General features: G+C 40.7%; 1 protein-coding gene across 2 annotated transcripts in view; it reads right to left on the bottom strand.

Annotated features, from left to right (window-relative positions):
• The window catches only part of LANCL2 (LanC like 2), a 57101-nt gene that overhangs the window by 30115 nt on the left and 4721 nt on the right, over window positions 1-22265 (bottom strand). Inside the window, exon 2 of one of the 2 annotated variants that reach the window (XM_034761272.1) lies at window positions 19193-19255. The exons of the other annotated variant lie outside the window; for it this stretch is intronic. Coding sequence (XP_034617163.1) covers window positions 19193-19235 — 43 coding nt within the window. The 5' untranslated portion in view covers window positions 19236-19255. The remainder of the gene's footprint in view (window positions 1-19192; window positions 19256-22265) is intronic. 2 annotated transcript variants of the gene reach the window in all.

A 22265-nucleotide genomic window follows, 5' to 3' on the forward strand; every position in this document is an offset into this window, starting at 1 on the left:
GTAGGAGATGCAATTCATGTCTCTCTTCACTCCTACCCTCACAAAATTTGATTTTCTCTCTCTCATATGTATGGGGGTGTTGTTCAAGGCAATTTCAATAAAATATGAAAAGGCTGAAACAAACTAATAAAAGGAAAGAAGTTATGTGAAAGCAGCCATGACAACTCAGCTTACACTAGCATGGCTAAGTGCAAGATCAATAGATAGGATTTTCAGTTTCTGGAGTTTATTTTTAGGCAGACTGCCAATCATTAAATGTAATACAACTGCTCGGGGGAGTACAGCTGCTCATGTGTTCGCAAAGCATGTAGAGTGGTAGTTTTCCTGTAAGGGGTATAGTCTTCTGTAGAAATCACTGTATAGTATGTTCATTACAACTGCGTTATAACATTTCAGGCACTTAGTCCATGTATTGGTTTTATTTCTGATTAGGGAAGCTACATACAGATGTGATGCAGTATAACCTGGGATCCTGCATTGTCACCACGATTTACTCTGTCACTAATGGTATACGAGAAGATACACTATGGAGTACTACCACAGTTCATGGAATAATCAATTATCTATAATGTACTGCCCTATTGACTTCCATGGAGACTACTTCTTTGTAAGTAAAGTTATTCATAGTTTCCGCATTCAAAAGGGGAACACTAAGCATCCTATAAAAATGTACTTTTATAATACAATTCTTTTGGGGATTTTTCCCCCCCATCGAAACATTAACCCCCTCCCACAAATGTTACAAATAGTACATAGGTGTGGATCTTTAAATAATGTAAAGTACAATTATCCATTTTGGAGGGGGGAAAAAGAAATTGGTAATCCTTCCAATCTTTGATTATGGACAATTTATTTCACTGACAAGTTTTTATTATGTTCTTACCAGACAATCTAGTAGATCAGTACTTGACTGCAATGGTTCAGACAGTATGTCACTCAAAAAAATTTGAGAAGGGGCTTTCATTTTAACTTCCCTAGAAAGAACAAAATATCTAGCATAGTATGGTAGATTAGTTTCTTCACTCCAGACTATCCTAGCAAATTAGGAGAGAGCTCTAAGAAGATGAGAACTAGTACAGCTTTCAGAGTTGCTAAAACCAGTAGACAGACACAAGTTAGTAGCCTCCAGTATCCAGAAGAGATATATAACTAATTCAGCTAGTTGTTAGCTCAGCTGGTTGGTTATTAAAATGTTTAACCTTTTTAACAATTCTCGGTCTCCCTATTGTATAGTTTTTTCATTGGCAACTGAAATAAAACAGATGGGTGGAGGCTGTTAATATTAACATGTCCACCTGACGCCATTTGCAATTCTCCATTGCAACAGGAGATTAGTTCATTAAGACAACAGGTTTTTGCTCGACTATAATACATGAAAAATGAGGACTGGGGGATGGCTTCAGTAAAATTAGTAAAAAGAGGCCTGTGTGCAATCATGAAGTTAAGTACTCCAAATATACTACCCTTAGTATTGCTGTTCACACTGCATTTGTACGTTCAGTTGATTTCAAGTATCCATTTTACCGATACAGAACAGGTGACCTATGTATGACAGTTTATAGTTTACACATTTTTTCTTTTCTAGAGGACCCCAGTAATGTATTAGACATTCAGATGTACACCTCCAGGATGAGGGTTCAAATCCACCAGCCCAACCTGGTAGTCACCCAAAGCTATTCACAACTGACAGCTGATCAATGATCTAGGTTTGGTGGTCACAGCCATTTCCAATTAGACAACGGTAGTGCAGCCCCAACACAAAGGGTGGGCAAGGATTAAAACCAACATTTTCACAATGATATATGGAGACTAAACTGTTCTCTCTCCCCTCGAGGTGGTCACTCCAAGAACCAAGGCATACTGGGGGAAGAGCAAGGAAAGGTGGTACTGATGCAATGCGCTATACCTCTTCTGTGGAATAAATAGAGTGGAATGGAGGACTTCGGTCTCCAAGGCTATTAATCTACTGAATGGACATTAAATAAATAAAAATAAGAGAATTTAAATGGTCTTTAAATTACTGAGAACATTCCAGAGACAAGGTGGGTGAGGTAATATCTTTTATTGGTCCAACTTCAGTTGATGAAAAAGCTTTCAAGTTTTCAAGCTACACAGAGCTCCTTGTCTCTCTAATATCCTGGAACAAAATAACTTCAACAAAAATGAGAATATTCCAGTCATATTACCAAATCATGCTGTCTTGCACGGCAGGTCCCTCCAATGGAGGTCAAGATGTTTAGAGGAGGGACTAGGAAGTCCGGACACCTGGGTTCTGTTCTGGACCCTCTCACCTGGGTAAATAATTCAACCTCTTTATGCCGGAGTTTTCCCTGCTCTAAAATGAGGATAATACCTACCACACACCTTGATAAAAGGCTTTGAGAAGCGAAGATGAAAGGCACTACGGGCTTTACTCTGATTTCACTTAAACTGGGTTTACACCAGTGTAACACTATTGACCCCATGGAGCTACTCCAGATTTACACCAGCCTAAGTGAGAACAGAATGAGTATCAGTTGCTAGTACTATTCAAAGCCCTGCCCAAATACTTATTACATTTTCCTTTTTTTTTTTTTTTTTTGGGGGGGGGGGGGGGGGGAGGAAGTGGGAAGGATTGCTCTGAAGGTTTAACAACTGAGCAGGTACATGATTTGTTTAATAATATTTTACCTTAAGTTTTAGGAACACATTTGTTTAAGAATTCCATTCCTTCGATCCAAATCATTTAATTTTGATGCATGTCACTGAATTTAAAACTGGGCTGCTTTTCTGCAGAACATTTTAAATTTGTTTAGAAACAATCCTGCTTAAAAATCTATTCTCTGTTTTACTCACCTGTCTTTAAAGACCCACCCAACGTGAAGAAACACTCAGAAGCTCCACTCCTGCATGCTGATCCATGCGGTCTAGCCCTGTGGCCGCATTAAGCCCATTCACTTTTGCACTGATCTGGTTAATGAAAGATACTGGGATGGGCAAGTATGGGGAAAGATGGATTTTATATACATTTAATTTATAAAATGTGAAAAAACAGATTCTCATGGCAGCTTTACAGCTGAGAATAACGTATACTATTTGTATATAGCATGAACAACATATTCATTTTCATGACTATTACTCCAGCTCGTGTTCATCCTTTCATGCTGGCTTCCTACCATGCCTATTTCTGGCAATGGAATGCACAGGGAGCGGGGGGGGGGGAGAGAGGGGAATCTGACTTCCAATAGCAAGGTATTAACTTTATTCCCGGTTTCCACTAGAGTGTGCTGCACAAGGGGATGACAAATTCTTAGAGCAGAAATGGCTCTCTTCAGAAATACAGTTACTCCTCCTCTGCTGCTGGTGAAATAAACCTGTGCTATCTTCCTAACTGCTACTCTGTTATCTATATATAGAACAAACAATTCAAATCCACCATGACCAGTGATTTTTTCTTTCAATTATGTAGGAACTGAAAAAGCTCTTTTCAACCTGAAACAATAGAAGGCCACGAAACATAAATACGTAATTTTGCAGATTAAATGCTGCATAATGGGATTCATAAACCTCATCAGTTTTCCATTGCTGATGGTGACGTGTGTGTGTATACATATATATATATATATATATATACACACATATACATATACACATATATATACACATATATATATATATAAAAAAATAATGTATAGTGTGCATCCACACAGGACCTAATCCAAACTCTCTGAAGTCAATGAGAGTCTCGGGTTCATAGACTGTACACAGCATGCAATTTAATTGAATTTTGGTATATATGATAACCATAGCTTGTATGTCTTTTCATGCCTACATGTTCCACACCTACTTTTGTTAGCCTGAAGACTTCAAAGTAAATCTAAGGTCAAGTTCAGCACCAAATCTTATTTAAAAAGTTAAGGTACGGTCCTTTTTTAAAAAAAAAAAAAAAAAAAAAGTGAATGGGAGGTTACCAGTCACTACAATTATTTGTTCAGTTTCTTATATTTGTAGAGCTGGAGTCTAAAAATTTCACACAGCTTAGAAAAAAGAAAGTCTCCCTCTTGCTTAAAAAAAAAGAAAGAAAGAAGATAGCTTGATGTTATTTCATGGAATTCAAACTGAACAGCAGGAAACTCTTTGAAGGACAGGTAGGACTGGCTCCCTCCTGTACTTTATGTACAATATTACTGGCAACTCATTAGTTTACTCCTCTGTACAGGACCAAATCCTGAATATTAAATTTCAGGGTTTTTTTTAATGTTATAAAAAAAACCCAAACCATTGTAAATAATCAGGTATAACAATGCAAGAGTAAGAGATCTAATCCAGCATTGTGTCACTTCTATGACCAGCTATGGTATCTGAGGTTGCAGTAATATAGATCAATACTTGCTGAATTACCCTCATATTGCAATCATAGCTGATTTTGCATTTGTGATTTTTATGTCAAGCCAGCCGCCTGACTGGATCACGCAATAGTCAACTTCTCCTTTCCCTGAAACATCTTAGGTCATAAAATTCAACCACTGGAAAGTTTTATGGTTTGAAGGAATGCTGTCAATTTAAAATCCAGTAAATTTAAAAGAGCAAGTTAGCTTCAGGTGCCACACTGTCTATCTATCTTAGGTGCTCATTTGGCCCCATCACAATAGCATTTGAACACCTCAATTTTTAGTATATTTATCTTAACAATGCCCCTTTGTGGAAGTGAAGTACTATTTATATTTTACAGATATCAAATGGAGACAGAGAGGGACTAGGGGCAAGATTATTAAAAAGGTATTTAGCTGCACTGGTGCTTTTGAAAAATCCATTAGGCACCTATCTGCATTTTTAGGCACCTAATTCCCACTGAGAAATCAAGTGCCTAGGTGCTTCTGAAAACCCCACTAGGTGTCTATCTGTATCTTTAGGCACCTAAATATCTTTGTTAACCTGGCCCTGAATGGACTTCCCCAAGGTTACACAGGCAGTCCGTGACAGAGCAGGGAAGAATTGCCAGCTAGTTCTCTAACCACTGGACCATCCTACCTTTGGATCATCAGCCCCTCAAGCTCTCTGCAAACTTTTGTGGTTTTACAATCACATTTCATCTCTTATGTTTTTCTCTCCCCTGATGTGTGACAAAAGTAAAACCTCACAAACCAAAGGAAAAACTTACTGACAATATAGGGGAAAACAATGAAACTGACTATACACAAGGTCCTGTCAAGTGAACAAACAGAAAAATGGATTTCCTTCTCATCTCACTCAGTCATTTTACATAAAAAGATTTCAGTCATAAGTATGATTTTTAAGTTGATGACTTCTTTTAAACACACAAACGTTATATGTCTAGCACCAGGCTATCCTGCAAAAGATCACTTTGGAAAACTGAACTTCCAATAAGCACCTGATCAGAGACAAATGGCAAACAAGGATAGAAAAATAAAGAGGGGATGGGAGGGGAGCAATGCTAGTAAGGAAGAAAAGAGAACATACACGCTCTGGGTGAAATTCTAGCCTCACTCATGTCAATGGGAGTTTTGCCACCGACTTCTATGGGGTCAGAATTTCACACTTTATGCTCAGGGCCCCAGGGTTATCTGAACAAGTGAGATACCAATTCCTTTTCAGCCCCATACAGTCTTCTTGGACTCTCCTCTTCTCACCTCCATAGAGCTCCTGCAGGAGCAGAAGTAGGGTCCCAAAGAGTTCTGGAGGACTTAAGGGGGAGGGGGCACTGCTCCCTGCAATACCAACACAGCAATCAGCAGAGAAGGGAATATCTTTGCCCCAGTGGGCCCTCGTCTCACCTGGATGTATTAGTTTCATTTTTGAAATGTCAGCCAAGTTCAGTCTCAATAGGCTATGGTGCAACAGTCATGTTATAATCACTCATTCACAGCAGTCCTATGCTCATGGCCTCCCCCAGCACCCCTGTTGCACTGTATTCATGCACAGTTAGATAACTAATATGCTGTCCCTTTAAGATAGGCACCGGAAGTGACCCTGAGAAACAGGCTGTCTGTGTGCGCACTAAGCTATGTTGCTGATAGTAGAGCGTGTACTGGGAAAACCACCTCTACAAAAAGTCTGTTTAGTTTACCCTGTCGGTGCGGATCTCCATTCCTGTGAGCAGTCTAAATGAAGACAATACACAGGCTTGGCAGCCTTCGATTTTTTTTTTTAATACAATTTTGACGGAGAATATCAATTCTGATTTTTAAATATTTTCTCCAATTTTTAATCACTTTACATGTTTACAGTTGCAGGAAGCTTTGGGCATTTAGGGCAATAATTATTTAATGACATGGAGATTCAAAACATTAAAGCTTTATAACTAACTGTCAACACATGTTAAAAATATATAAAGTAAATATCCTTAGCAAACTGCAGTTCTCAAACAGCATTTTTCCTATTTTGCCTAACTATAAATTTTGATTATTAATGGTGCAATTTTTTTAAAAATCAGTTTGCATGTCTACAGTGAAATTGATGTTTACCAAAAAAAAAAAAAAAAAAAAAATCTAATCTAATCTTTCCATGTCTAACAATACACTTGAGGAGCAGAGTGAGGGCTTGTCTTCACAATTTGAGCACCCTGAAATGTTTGTGTTTGGATAAACCCTTGGACTCTGCCTCTGGGCTTGGAGAAGAGGTGAGCTATGAGAGTGAGGCACTGTCTATGCTAGGAAAGGGAGTTATGTTTACCTAACATGTCTGCTAACATGTGCTAATTAGCATAACACCACTTAGCAACGTTGATCACAATCATAGTTGCCAAGAGGTTTTTAACTGGAGGAAAAGCCTCAGAAGCAGACCTACTTTGCCAAGGCAATCAATTTTGCCTGTTTTGGGTTAAAATTCTCTTAAGCCTTGGATGCAGGGGTAATGAAATGTTATCCTTATTGTATGATTAAAGGGCAGCAGAACTGTAGTTAATACCCTAATCCATGGCATATTATATGTGAATGTAACCTTCATTCGCTAAGCGTGGGACAGTGAGCAAAATTCAAGTGATGGACAGATGGTAGGGTGGGAGGATAGGTGTTTCTATCTGGGTCATCCTGTTTAAAAAGGTCCTAACTGCCATTTGACCCTCCCTCTCCAGTGTTTTCAGACAGAGCTAATTAAAACTCAATTGAGAGTCCTTGTTTCTTTGCAGCAATCACTGAGAGCTGAAAACACTAAGTGGTGGACCATCTGAGCGTGGAATTGCAGCTAAATGCAGTGCGAGAAGAGATGCAACAGCAGCAAAGTCACTCTCCTACCTAGCAAATCCTAGAACTGTGATTACTTAGCTGAGCTAAGGCCTTGGCTACACTCGGGACTTCCCAGCGCTGCCGCGCTCTCTCGCAGCGCTGTATGTACTCCACCTCTCTGAGGGGAATAGTTTGCAGCGCTACGAGCGAGCGTGCAGCGCTGCAGGCTCTGATTCCACCGGCGCTTTACAGAGCTGTACTCGCTGCGCTCGGGGGGGGAGGGGGGGGAGTTTTCACACCCCTGAGCGCAGCAAGTTGCAGCGCTGTACAGTGCCAGTGTAGCCAAGGCCTAAGTGGTCATGGTGCTGTAGGATCAGACTAGGACACAGCAGAGCAGTGGTGATGGTGGCGGCATCATTTGTCCCTCACCCAGTGAGTGGAGGTGAAGCCACATGAACGAACCTCTGGACACTCAGGCTTGACTGACCTCAGACAAGAAATTGTGAGTGGGGTGTGAAGGAGGGAAAAGGGGAGTTAAACGGACCTTGGACTTTCATACTGCAAGTTTCATAAGCCAGTAAGTGAACACTTCAATCTCCCTGGTCATTCTATTACAGATTTAAAAGCCACTATCATTGAATAAAAAAACTTCAGAAACAGACTTCAAAGAGAAACAGCAGAACTAAAATTCATTTGCAAATTTAACACCATTAATCTGGGCTTGAATAGGGCTGGCTCATTACAGAAGCAGCTTTTCCTCTCCTGGAATTGACACCTCCTCATCTATTACTGGGAGTGGACTACATCCACCCTGATTGAATTGGCCCTGTCAACACTGGTTCTCCACTTGCGAAGTAACTCCCTGCTCTCCATGTGTCAGTATATAAAGCCTGCACCTGTAACTTTCACTCTATGCATCTGAAGAAGTGAGGTTTTTACCCACGAAAGCTTATGCCCAAATAAATCTGTTAGTCTTTAAGGTGCCACCAGACACCTTGTTGTTCAAGTTAGGAAACTGCAGCAAAGAAACTGCTCAAGATATTGTGGGGCGTTTTACTTATTGTATGCATACTTCTGAGTCACTGTTGTGATCTTTTTCCCAAATCAAGCTGAGTTCCCTCTCCCCTCGAAAGCCTTCTTTTGTTATGCACAAACTCAGTGCTTGTGAATGGGGGCATATTGCCTTACAGGAGGTACCCCATGCTGTATTCAGTTTGCCCAGGTTCCTGGGTGGGGCTGGAGCCATTCTGTTTTGTAATGCTAAAAATAACCCCCAGACACTGACCCTGGCCTTTGTTGCTGCCAACATCACCTGGCAGAAGGGTTATACTAGCTAGCACATTTGGTAAACGCACCTCGTTTTTCTCCTCTAGACAGGGCCATACATGCCACATCGCTGCCTTGGAAGGCAGGGAGCTCCTTCTTCTGAGCACAAGTAGCCTCAGCACCTGCAGAATCCAGCTAGGTGATGCGTCTCTGATGAGTTACAGAGGTACCAGGACTCAGAATTTAGCAAAAGACTTTTTCTCTGTTTTTTATTAAACTTACTATTCATTTTTGCATCTTTGACTACAGCTGCTTTTCTGAAAAAAAGACAGACATTTGGCATTGTCACCATACAGCAAATGAAGTTTAAGAGAGATCTACCTATCCTGCTGCAGCTCACTCCAATCCCTATAGAAACAAACGCCAGTTCTGCAAAAGCAGGTCCTTACTGAACGTTCTGAAACACTGACTGCAGAACTCCGTATCCTGTGTTCATCGATCTAACATTCATTTTCATGCAAGCAGCATAGTTAGAACTCACGTAAACATCAACGGCTGTAAGAAAAAACAACTCCACATGCTATTTTTAGAACAAGTCCTTACACTAATAAATCATCTTATCTTGTGTGTGGGGGGGAAGGGAGTTAAAAATAAAACCAAGGTCTTACAAAAGGAGGTGTAGATGCTTGGTAGCAAATTCAATTTAAAGATAATTTTTCTTCTTATTTAAAAGTTGTAGGCCAGGATTTTCAGAAGTGTCTAGTTGCTTTGGGTGTTTAACTCAAGATGCCTTAAAAGCATCTGATTTTCAGAGAGTGGGTGCTCAGCAATTTCTGTAAATCAGGCCTCTAAAGTGCCTCAAGTTGGGAACCAAGAAGCCACTATTCACTTAAATTCTCAAGATTTTCAGAACTGTATTTAACACCAACAACGTCTAAAGAAAGTGCTAGAGTATGAAGAATAAAACTAAAGTACTTGGGTATCCAAAACGGCCACTTGCCTCATAGTATATTTTCGTTGGCATGTATTATTACAATAAAAACTCACTTAAAGTCGTTCCAGTTAACGTTGATAGGGAACATACTCGTTTAAAGTTGTGTAATGCGCCCTTTTAACGTTGTTTGGCAGCCGCCTGCTTTGTCTACTGCTTGCAGGAAGAGCAGCCCGTTGCAGCTAGCTGGTGAGGGCTTGGAAACAGGGTGGACCGGCAGCCCCCCTATCAGCTCCTCGCTCCCCTAAGTTCCCTGTGCAGCAGCTGCCCAGCAGGCTAGCAATTGCAGCTGTCCCTCCCCCCACTGCCAGGTGCTGTTCATGCCCTCTGCCTTGGAGCTGCTCCCCGTGACTCCTGCTTGCTGTGCCGGGGGGGGGGGGGGGGGGAAGAGAGAGAGAAAAGAGGAAGAGGGAGGCTAATGTCAGGGTGTCCCCTCCTGCTCCTGCTCACCCCATCTTCCATAGAGCAGGGCTCAGGATGGAGGGAGCTTGCAGCAGCTGCAGTCTCAGCAAGCTGATCTAATTAACAAGGCAGTGTACTTATGGGAATGCGCATATCTCTCTCCATTCCTGCTGCCTTGCAGAGTGAGAGAGTTAACCCTTGAGGGCTCAGCCAATTGCTAGTTCATCATTTAGCAGTAAGGGAAATATCCCATCCTCTGACTCCTCCACCTCAACCAAGCTTCACAATCATCATCACTGTGTACCAGTATTAAATTGTTTGTTTAAAACTTGTGAGTGTGAGAGATATATAGAGATATATCACAGTCTTTTGTCTGGTTAAAAAAATTTCCCTGGAACCTAACCCCCCCATTTACATTCTTATGGAGAAATTGGATTCGCTTAACATCGTTTTGCTTAAAGTCGCATTTTTCAGGAACATAACTACAACGTTAAGTGAGGAGTTACTGTACATTTACTCAAGCTTATAGATAATGGAGGGAATTATAAATTTAATGAATAGATGCTGGGTGACATAACCCCAAGTTTTTGAAAACAGAGATTGAGAAAACTGGAGGTTACACTCTATTTTGAAACACTGTGAACATATACACACAGTATGCATAGAGCCAAAAAGTTCTCTTACAGCCCAAAATATGTTGCATCTTAGAAGTCCATTTAATTTTCACCACCAATAATTCACATAACTGAATTTGTTTAACCAACCAGTCAGAACAAGATTTTTCTAACTATCAGCTCTGTAAGTTTAAACTGGGATCTGATGAAGAGCAGGTAGAAATCAAGCCATGCTCTGTCTTTAACAATTACTACCAGTAAACATTCTGAAATCAAAACTTAGGGTTTCATTCAGGACAGGTACAAGGGCTTGTCTTTAAGCACATGTGTAAGTCCCAAAAAGGGGACTTAACCCATCTGCTTAAGTATGTTCCTGAATAGTGATAGACTGCAATACATGCATATATGTTTTTCTGAATTGGAAGCCTTAACTTGTTATTATGGACAGGGAAGAAAAGAACACAACTGTTGTTTTTCTAAGCCTGAGTGGGGCTTTCTAGTCACATTTTTTTGTTTTTAGTTAACATTATCTGGAAGAGCCACAGGGAGCAAATACATGTCCTGCATTGTTTGACTATATTAAGCAGCATTGGGCTTGAATGTAGTATCATAGAACTGTTTAACCAGGCCAGCCCAGGAAATGGCCTTTTGTCCCGATTAAGCAATATTATTACAATCCCATCACACTACTGGACCATCCCATACAGAATTAGGAAGACGCACACATGTACACTAGAGGCCTGATCCTGCCTCCAGTGAAGTCCGTGGTAAGATTCCATTTAGCTTCAATGGGAGGAGAATTGAGCCCTAGGAAAAGAAAGAGCCTGCTGCCCTAAAAGAAAGAGTTGTGAGATGCCCAACATGGTAGCTCAGCGAGTATAGCTGACACTGAAGGAGTAAACAGCCAGGCAATGATGGAGATGCACTTCTCAGACTTTTTGCATGTATGACAGTCAAGGAAGGATTGAAAAACCATTTAAAGGAACAAATAGAACTAGCAGGATACAGAGACACAGCCAAGGAACTAAACGCCCCTAAAAAAAAAAAAAAAAAAAAAAAAGTCACATGAAGATGTCCCCATTAAAAAGCAATCTTTGCAGTTAAGTATCATTAAAGTCCTATTTAAAAGTCATCCTAATTAAGTACAGTGTCTAGTATATGGTTGTCAGGACACACGCAACATTTTATTACGATATTTTTAAATCTAATGACAAAGATCAGCTAAACCAACTCTTAGGTATAGAGTGGTTTTTAAAAAGCAGCTACTGCAAATGCTCACTAGTCATAACTTTTGTTCAGCACTGTCACAATATTATTTAAACTTCATCATGGAATCATGAGGGGACTGAGTCATGGTGATGACTCGAAGTTAAAAACAGGGTACTCTTTCTTTATTGCAGGATGGAGCTGAGAACAAGAATGGATACTACCCAGCACTGGAACTCCGTCCTTAAAGTAGATCTACACTTCAGGTGGCATGCAGAGTACAGACAGTGCATGCCCAGCTAGCATGGGTATAAACAGCAGTGCAGAGAGCGAGGCACGTCTTAGACAAGTAGAATAGACACCCTACACACCCGAATCTCAATGTATGAACCCTAAATGGCTCTCCACACCCCCCAGCAGTGTCTCCCCAGTCTACACTCCTATTTTTTGCAGTATAGAGTCCCACTACCTCCCCAATGCGGCAGTTTTTCCGCACTGCAGTGAAAGGCTTTGATGGGGGAACTGCCAGAGCCTTTCCCTGTCACAGAGAAAGGCTCAGTCAGAAGGGAGGTAGCAGGGAAAAGGTTCCAGAAGTGGGGAAAGACTCAGGCAGTGGGGAGCTGCTGGAGCCTTTCCCCGTTGCCTCTCTTTGCCAGAGTCTTTCACTGTGGCATGTAGCTACGTTTACCCTACACACTGCTGCAAAGGTAGGCAAGGTCTTAATGTGCTTCAGAGACCTTATCACTAACATACAGGCAAAAATGTTAATAGGTGAATCTAAGAATAGATACATTTATAGCTTTAAAAAAATGTAGAAACTTCAAGTTTAATTTTGAAACTGTCTCTTTAGCAACAAAAGTTAGTGAAATGAATGAAAAGTAAATGAATGGAATATTGCATGTTGAGCCCGGTGTAAGCCTGAAAGCTTTTCTCTCTCCCTCTCTCTCTCTCTCTCTCACACCAAAAGAAGTTGGTCCAATAAAAGGTATTACCTCACCCACCTTGTCTCTGAAATATTACAGGCAGATTATTCCTGGGGGAATTCTGCGCAAAAAAAATTAAGAATTCTGAGCACAGTATTTTAAAATTCTGCATATTTTATTTGTCAGAACACCACAATATAATCATGCTCCTGCTGACAGCCCTGGTAGCCAGGGCTCCTGCTGACAGTGGGAGCCCCAGCTGCCCAGGGCTGACAGCGGGCAGGAGTGCTGGGAGGAAGTCACAAATTCTGCATTGCACAGTGGCACAGAATCCCAGGAGTAGCAGCAGATGCATTTTGCTATGAGTTAGAGAAGACTTTTTGTATGGACTCTATAGCCCTTTGATTCATTTTCCCTGTGCCCCTTGTAACTTCCAACAGGTTTCCACTTCCAATATTTTTGGATCCTTTGATACCTGAAATAATATCTAAATTCCTTTGACTGTTAAATCAATCCACCTGCATAGGACTGGCTTAAGTCAGCAAATAGGAAATCTTGATTTAAATAATCAGTTTTAATCTAGTTTTGCATATGTACCTTTTAGTTAAAGAATGGTTACCAATAAATAAGACTCAACCTTTCAAGCATGTTGGTTTGCAATCAAATATAGCTATTACACACTAAATTTGGTACTTTTATTTGCTAACCAGGAGGTTATACACTATATCTATCTCTATTTGTTCAAGCAATTACATTGCTTAATCTGCATTCAAATTCCTAGTTTGTACATTTTTATTAGAAAACTGTGAATGATGTATTTCTTACTTACTAGAAGATTAATTTTATTTTTGTTTGGGCCAGGCTCAGTTTGGATGGAAATTCAAATTAACTTAAACATGCACAAAGCCCAGCATTTTTTTTTATTAAATAAAACTACTATAAAAACACATGTGCTGGATACACAAGAAAAACAGTTTATCAAAACAAGTTTTGCATTAAAACTAACAGATCTGTAATTAATAATAATAATTATTTTGTCTCTAATAATTATATGGCAGTGATTTGACGACCTGTTAGTTAAAAACTAACTGGTTTACTAAACAAAGTATGCATGAGCTACAATTAGGGTATGTCTACACTGCCCACGTTACAGCGCGGCAATGCTGTGATGTGGGCAGTGTAGTTGCACTTCATCGCCAGGGGAGAGCTCTCCTGGTGATAAAAAAAATAACCACCCCAAATGAGGGGTGGTAGCTTTATCACCAGAAGCGCGGCTCCCACTTTTCAGTTTGTTTACATTTACGGGAGTCACCTGAAAGTGAGAACAGGGGTTCGTTCGCATGGCACTTTTGTAGTCAGTGTTGCAAGGTATTTACATGCCAGATATGCTAAACATTCATATGCCCTTTCATGCTTTGGCCACCATTCCAGAGGACATGCTTCCATGCTGATGACACTCGTTAAAAAAATAATGTGTTAATTCAGTTTGTGACTGAACTCCTTGGGGGAGAATTGTATGTATCCTGTTCTGTTTTACCTGCATTCTGCCATACATTTCATGTTAGAGCAGTCTCGGATGATGATCCAGCACATGTTCGTTTTAAGAACACTTTCACAGCAGATTTGACAAAATGCAAAGAAGGTACCAATATGAGATTTCTAAGGATAGGTACAGCACTCGACTCAAGGTTTAAGAATCTGAAATGCCTTCCAAAATCAGAGAGCGATGAGGTGTGGAGTATGCTTTCAGAAGTCTTAAAAGAGCAACACTCCCATGCGGAAACTACCGAACCCGAACCACCAAAAAAGAAAATCAGCCTTGTGCTGGTGGCATCTGACTCAGATGATGAAAATGAACATGCGTCGGTCCGCTCTGCTTTAGATCGTTATGGAGCAGAACCCATCATCAGCATGGAAGCATGTCCTCTGGAATGGTGATTGAAGCATAAAGGGACATAAATATCTTGCAACGCCAGCTACAACAGTGCCATGTGAACATCTGTTCTCACTTTCAGGTGACATTGTAAACAAGAAGCAGGCATATTATCTCCTACAAATTGTAATCAACCTTTGTTTGTCTGAGTGATTGGCTGACCAAGAAGTAGNTCACTTTCAGGTGACATTGTAAACAAGACGTGGGCAGCACTATCTCCTGCAAATTGTAACCAAACTTGTTTGTCTGAGCGATTGGCTGAAGTAGGACTGAGTAGACTTGTAGAATTATGTACAAAAAAAAACTGCATTCAAAAATAAAACAATTTAAAACTTTAGAACCTACATTTGTAAGTTCAACTTTCATTATAAAGAGATTGCACTACAGTACTTGTATTAGGTGAATTGAAATAGACTTTTTTTTGTTTTTTTACAGTGCAAATATTTGTAATCAAAAATAATTATAAAATGAGCACTGTACACTGTTTTCTGTGTTGTAATTGAACTCAATATATTTGAAAATGTAGAAAACATCTAAACAAATTTTAAGAAATGGTATTCTATTAGCTTAACAGTGTGATCAATTTTTTATAATCGCTTGACAGTCCTATTTTTTTTATATATATACATATACATACATACATATACATACATACATACACACACACACCCCTTAACTCCCCATCCCCACAATCCATACAAGTATAGATTAAGTTTATCACTTTTCAAAAACTTTTACATATACAGTTTAAATCCAAATCACTACCAATGTAAAAAGAACACTTCAGGTATGTGAATGACTGACCTATAAATCTATGACATTTGAAAGGGTTAGCTGTTTAAGTGATTAAGTTAACCAGATAATTTGAAATAGCTTTGTTTTCACATCCCACATTCAGAGTTCCAATGTGTAGATTTATAAACCAAAGTTTGTATACAGGAGTTAGCCTTTACTGTCTCATATTTAACATGACCATTTGAAGAGCTGGCCCTTCTCCAAAGTGGATGAGTTTTATGTGGCTAACTTGACAACTTATGAAATCAAATGGATTGCTTGATAATACAGTGACTTCTGTGGCAACTGAAGTACCCCGTATATTTGCAGCTGTCATTATGTGAGTCACATAGTTCTTACTCACCATTCCACTTGCGTTATAGCAGATGGGGATCATGCAAAACATCGAGGTTTTCTTCATACGTTTTGATTTTTATAAGCCTTAGACTGTAATCCTGCAAGTCACTCTATATAAGCAGACCCCTGAACCTGTGTAAAGACCCACTGTGTTCAAAGTGGGGTCTGTGTGTGTTACAGGATAGAAGCCTATATCTACCTCCACCCTCAAAAGTAATGACATGGGGTCCTAGATATAATGCTGAGGCCATATGATATTCCAGGAGGGCCCAATAAAGTCAGAGATAATTTTAGGATTTGGGGATGGAGGGAGGAAATCAATCACACACACACACACACACACACACACACACACACACACACACACACACACACACACACACACACACACACACACCCAAAATCTCATGAGGAAAAGTATGCTCACACAATCTTCTGACAAAACCAATTTACTAATAAAAAACAGAAACAGTCAGAGTAGTGGGGGGGGGGGAAAGCAGCGTAACTCCATTGACTTTAAAGCAGCTTAAATCCATTTAATGGGACTACAGAATCTGACTCAGTCTTTTTCCAAAGGAGGAAAATAAGAGATTTTCTACTTTTAATTCTTCAAAAATAGAACACCTGCTTTGTAGTGATGTGGGGGGTGGGGGGGAAAAAATCGATCCATGCATTGTGTTTTCAATCAGATCAGCCTGAGGCCCTTTATTGATTACAAGCGTGCAGGGGGTGATAGCCCGGCTGCCGCCACAACTTTGGTCTTTATTTAAAACAATTTAAATCTTGTAAAGCATTAAGTCACCTTAAGGATTAAATGCTAAATAATAAAATTAAACACTAGTTTCTTTTGTCTGGCAAAAGTATTTTTCGGTTTTACAACCTTAAAACACCAATTAATCTTAAATTTATAAAACAAATATTGTACACACCAGGAGTGGGTTGTTGTTTTTTTAAAAAAGCAAATTCAACTAACTTGTTCATAGTTAAATGATTTCACTTAAATAAACTCTTGCCTGGATTATTTACAGACATTTCTCCTTCAGAATGGCTGCAAAAAAACCAAGAATCTTCCTTTCATAACACTTCTTTTAACATTTGTACAAAGTTTTACTGCTTAATTCCTTCCAGTAACTACAGAGTTAACGTCTCTCTTTCAACTTCCTCAAACTGTGATAGCCTGCTTGTCTGTGCCCGATCCTTTTTTCCTTGTTGCATTATTTCTTTCCATGGGCACAGGCATTGTTTCACTACCAATTTAGCAAGGAGGGTGGGCTTTTTTGACTAACCCCCCCTTTTATTTATTTATTTACATAAACACATTACATCTATATGCATCTTATTTAATAATAACCTTAAATTCTTTATGTTGGGACTTAATACAATCCTTCCTTGAGGCGGTAACAACCCCTCAGCACCAGCGCATTGTAAGAAAGGACAGTAGCAGGGCTAGGGACAACGGGAAAGGTAGGGAGAACAGCCGCATTGACAGCACTGTAAAATGGAGTTACACTCACTCACCGCAGGTATAATGACTCCTTGCTGAATGCAGGAGGTAATAACAGGTTGGATTTTTCTTTGGCCTGTTTTGATAGAGGGTACTGCTGCACCTCGGGAAGGGGTCTTGCTGGGTTTAGGCAAATCTTAACAGATTGGGCAGACCCAATGCATCCAACCTGGTTGGCATGATCGGCTCACAAGGAGGGAGAGACCTTAGCCAGCAGGTCCTGTTGCAACGAGGAAGGGCTGGGGTTGGTCTTCTCCTGCAAAATGGCCAGGACCTTACTGAGTGGGACCAGGCACGTCCAGATACACATCATCTAGGGTACAGCAGATTATACAATTTAATTTACACAGCAAGTCTTTTCCCAAAAGGTTAGCCGGTGAACAAGGACTGAGGAGGAAAACATGATAGTTAGACAGAGGATGGACAGAAACGGTCAGAGGTGAAGAGACGGGGTGGGGCACAAGAACCTTGCTCACGCCTTGGTCGAGCGGGCAGGGTGGTAGGGATATTCCCTTTTCCAATGGCCCATCTGTTTGCAATAGTGACACGTGCCATCACTGGGTCCCTGGGGAGGTGGACGGTGGGGACCTTGGTTTGGCCTTTCCCCTCTCCCCCGCAATGGCTTTTGCGGGATCCCTGCATGTCCTGGAAATGGAGGGTCATTAACTTAGTTTCAATGTGGCGGTGATAGTGTTGGGTAGCTGCTAACATTTCATTTAGATTCTTTTCTTTACTTTGTTTACAGATGCTAATTTTGGCCCAATCTGCTTTCTTTGGGCAGACTGTGAGAACTGCTTCCGACTGCCTGTTTCTAATCCTATTTATTGTGTCCTGGTCATGGCCTGGGTCCTCCATGGGCCACCGGGCTGCCTGATAAAGTCGATTTAATGTTTTCCTGGGCAGGACTCCCTTCAAGAGTTGGTTTAAGTCTGCCCAGGTAGGGTTATAACAGTGCATGACAGTTTTTAATTCTTCTTGAAATTTAACAGTGTCTTCTCTTATTTTCGGAAAAATTTTAATTAAATTATACAAATCCGTGGGAGACCAAGGTGCATGCACAGACACCAAGGTCTCCTGACCCGAAGTGGCAATGCCCGGGAATTGGCGCAAGGGGAATATTTCCTCAGCACGGGGAGATGCTGTCTGAGGGGTGAACATAAGGGCCTTTTGTTGCATAATATTTCTTGCCAGCTTAGTTGAATTTAAATTCTTTGCCAATTCACTTTTTATTTCTTTTAATTGTGTGGTAAGTTTCTCCTGGGAGTCCTTGAGACTCCTCATTTGAGATTCACGGGCCCATTTTTCTGCTTCTTCATACCAACTAAAATATACATCGAACTGGCTTTGTGGGGATTCCATTCTTTAAAAAGCTTACAAGTGAAAGGACTGCAATTTACATACATACAAACATACCATACTCAGGTGTGCCCTTCTGGCGGGACGGTGATTCCTTTGGTCTCACCGGCCCCCATTTTAACAAATCACTTTCACTCGGGTCTTTTACATAGGGAAGGCTTATTGTAGGGCATCCACGACTATCTACACCCCCATTCTTGGTGGGGCATGTGGACCTGTCAGTGGCTCATGTACTGCTCTTAGGCGGGGAGGGGAATCAGAGGAAAGAGGTTGAGGAAATCAGACCACCCAAGGGTGGGGAGGATAGGGTCACACAAACCTAGACCCAGGCAGTCCCTCGGCAGTCAAGCCAGCAGAGCAAGGCTACTTCGGCCAGGGCCCTTCTGTTTCGGCCCTTCTAGGTGGGGGTCACAGGGCTTGCTTTAGAGACATCTCCGGTCACAAGCCAACAAGCTTCGCAGAGAGCTCTGGGCGTCTTCCTGTGACTCTTTCTTTCATTCAAACATTCACACTGGCACACAAATCAGTACAGAGGCCTATTTAGCCACACATAGGGCTCTTCCCGGGGAACAGAACAGAAGGGCGTCAGGCCTGTCTGGCAGCAAAAGGTCCGGATAGAACGTGCAACTCACCCAATCCCAGAGCCTACGGGCAGTCCTCCACCAGAAAACCAAAATAGAGATTTCAAAAGGTCTCTTACCTTTTTCAGTGGGCCCGGGGTCTGGTGGGGAACAGCTCGTGGTCATCTGGTGTTTGGGATCGCTGTCTATCTGAGTCATGGCACCAATTGATGTGGAAAAAAATAAAATAAAATCGATCCACGCTTTGTGTTTTCAATCAGATCAGCCTGAGGCCCTTTATTGATTACAAGCGTGCAGAGGGTGACAGCTATTGGAGCAGCCCCCCTGAGTCCAGGAACACAAGCTTTTTAAAGCTTAAAACCACAGACAAATTACACGTTTACTTCCGTATTAATTACCTTATTTGGAATACATTGCAAAATTAATACAGGTCAAAAACAAAAAGAACAATCACCCTTCTTGTTTTTCACAGTCTGGTTCGTTTGCGGTTTGACTTTTCTAACAGTTATACATTTCCAAGCTTGGGCTATTACAAATTATTCTGTTTGGGGATTTTTTTCCACTCTGATTCCTTCTGCCCCTTGGACACAGAAACAAGCAGGATCTTAGTTCAAGGGCTGTAAGCAAGCTTGACCAAACTCAGGGCCTTGACTAAAGTTTAAATTTTCCCTCACAGTAGTAAGTAATAAGGTACACAGGTGACCCAAAATACTTACAAATAAAGCTGCACAGTTAGCTACCAACTGCCTCACTTATCAACAGTGAATGCAATGTGGGACAGGGTGAAAGTACACAGGCATTGCACTTTAGCATGCTCCATTATAGTGAGACTAGCAAAATGAAACAAATTCTTAGTGCAAATCTAGAGCTAGGAATTCCATGAATCTGCAGTGGGAGAATTTCACTGAGTTAAGGATTCATAAAATTCTCAAATGAATCAGAATTTGAAATGTTCTGCGATACAGTTAATATTTTCTTCCCACGTGCATTTTATAAATGTAGTTATTTAAAAACAAAACAGAAGCAAAAAACTTCATTCATCACATTTTCCAAGTTCTGTTCTCACTTTTGTGATGCTCTCAGCCTGTCCAACTGAATAAGCAGTTATGAATGCACATTTTCTCTAAAACCTGGTCAGAATGTGTAGAATCTAAAGTAGGGTTGGTGTGAAAAGATGGATCTCTTACCCTGCACATGATCCACTTAGGGAAAACTTTCCAAGTGTTTCTGTGTTAACACAATAAAGATATTTAGATAAACCAATTCCCCCTCCCCACACTGAATATATTTAGTATAAAGAAGAACAGGAGTACTTGTGGCACCTTAGAGACTAACAAATTTATTAGAGCATAAGCTTTCGTGGACTACAGCCCACTTCTTCGGATGCATACTCTAAAACCTATATTTAGTATGTGGTCCTACTTGCAAAATTCATAAAATAAATTAGAATTTATAACCCAGGTTTTATGAAGATTTTTGATCTATACCTGTATTTACAAAAGTATCCGGGGACATGCAGTTTTAATTCTAATCTCAATAACATTACATCCCCAAGACACCATTTTCCTTCTCTTTTCAAATAAGAAATTATGCCTTTGAATATACACAAACAAATCCCACTCCCAATAGAGACTCAGAGACGGATCAGAATTTGGCCATTAACATTAAGGCACTGATCCTGCAAATCACTCTGTGCACCCAGCTCTACAGTGGTCCTCCATGTGGATGCAGGGATATGGGAGCAGTTTGCAGAATTGGGACCTAATTGATTTTGGTGCTAGTGATTAAAAAAAAAGATGACAGACTGAAGAATGGAGAGTTCTATTTATCTACAAATACTGCATGTGCAGCCACAGTGCAAACTTCTTCTCAGAAGGTCTTCAATCTGTCTTAACCCTGACCTGAAGGGACTATTACTAGAGATGAGAGAATACTCCAATCTGTGAGCCCATTCTCATTGCTGACAAGATGCCCAACACAGATGCCAATTAGCAGTTAATTGTTTTGGCAGGTGTTGTGATGCCAAAGGTTTTTTTTTTTTTTTTTGCTTATAGAAGGGAAATCCTACCACTATCCTTTATTTAAAATAAAGCTACATTGAAGTGTCAAGATGATTATTTGATATCACAGAAATTCAAAGTAAGTCACCATGTTATCCTTTATTCACCCAAGCAGGTTTTGCGTAGTTCTCAGAATGGCAAGCAGTTACTCTTACATCCTACATGAGCTGTTACCAATGTTAAAATTCAGTAATTCGCAGTAAGGGCAGAGGTAGAGCCATCCAGTGGTATTGAGAAGAAAGTACTCAGTGGTTAGAGTGGGAGCCTCGGACTCAGAAGCCTGGGACTCCCTCAAAAGCTCAATTCTTTGCCCACTACAGACTTCCTGTGTGATCCTGGACAGTCATTCAGCTTTTCAGTTTCTTCTGTAAAAATGAGAATAGTACTTCCCTATCTCACTGGGGTGCTGGAGGGATTTAGACATAGTAGACTGTGAGGTGCTCAGATACAAATGTGATGGTGGCCATATCAGTACCTAGAGAGAGATCGTCTCCTGATTAAACAGTTTGGCAAGCGTGTATCATTTGATGTAATCACAAGGCAAGAGTCTCATAGAATCAATTAAAAATTACAAAAAAGAAATTGTCCTTCATGTGTACATGCAAGTAGCCATAGATTAAAAAGAGAAAGGAATGGCTCAGCAATATCTAAAGAGTAAGTGTGAACTCCATCAAAGACAGAGAAATCCATCTTTTCTAAAAATAGCATAGACTGAGGGCTTGGCTACACTGTCAATGTGCGGCAAGCCAGGGACACTGCCACAGCACAGTGAAAGTCCCACTGCACCATAGCAATGCTCATAGAGGACATTACTGCACGGCAAGCTAGTGAGCTGTAGTCACACCGTGGCTTGCCGCATAGCAAGTCACCGTGTAAGCAAGCCAAGAATACTGTGGTGAAAACTGGGCATTTGGAAGGGAAGTGACCCAACAGAGGCGCGCTCTCTCTCTCTCCTCCATTCTCTGTATAACTTTATCAATGAAAGTTTGATCATTTCTGAACTGTAACATATACAGTAAAAGCTGTTTTATCTGGCATGTTGGGGGAATGGGGAGTGCTGGTAAGTGAAAAATGCCAGTTAACCAAGAGGAAGAGACTTTGGGTGCAGGAGGGGGTGTGGAGCACAGGCTCTGGG

This window comes from Trachemys scripta, chromosome 2 (assembly GCF_013100865.1).
Source record: "Trachemys scripta elegans isolate TJP31775 chromosome 2, CAS_Tse_1.0, whole genome shotgun sequence".
Taxonomy (NCBI): domain Eukaryota; kingdom Metazoa; phylum Chordata; order Testudines; family Emydidae; genus Trachemys; species Trachemys scripta.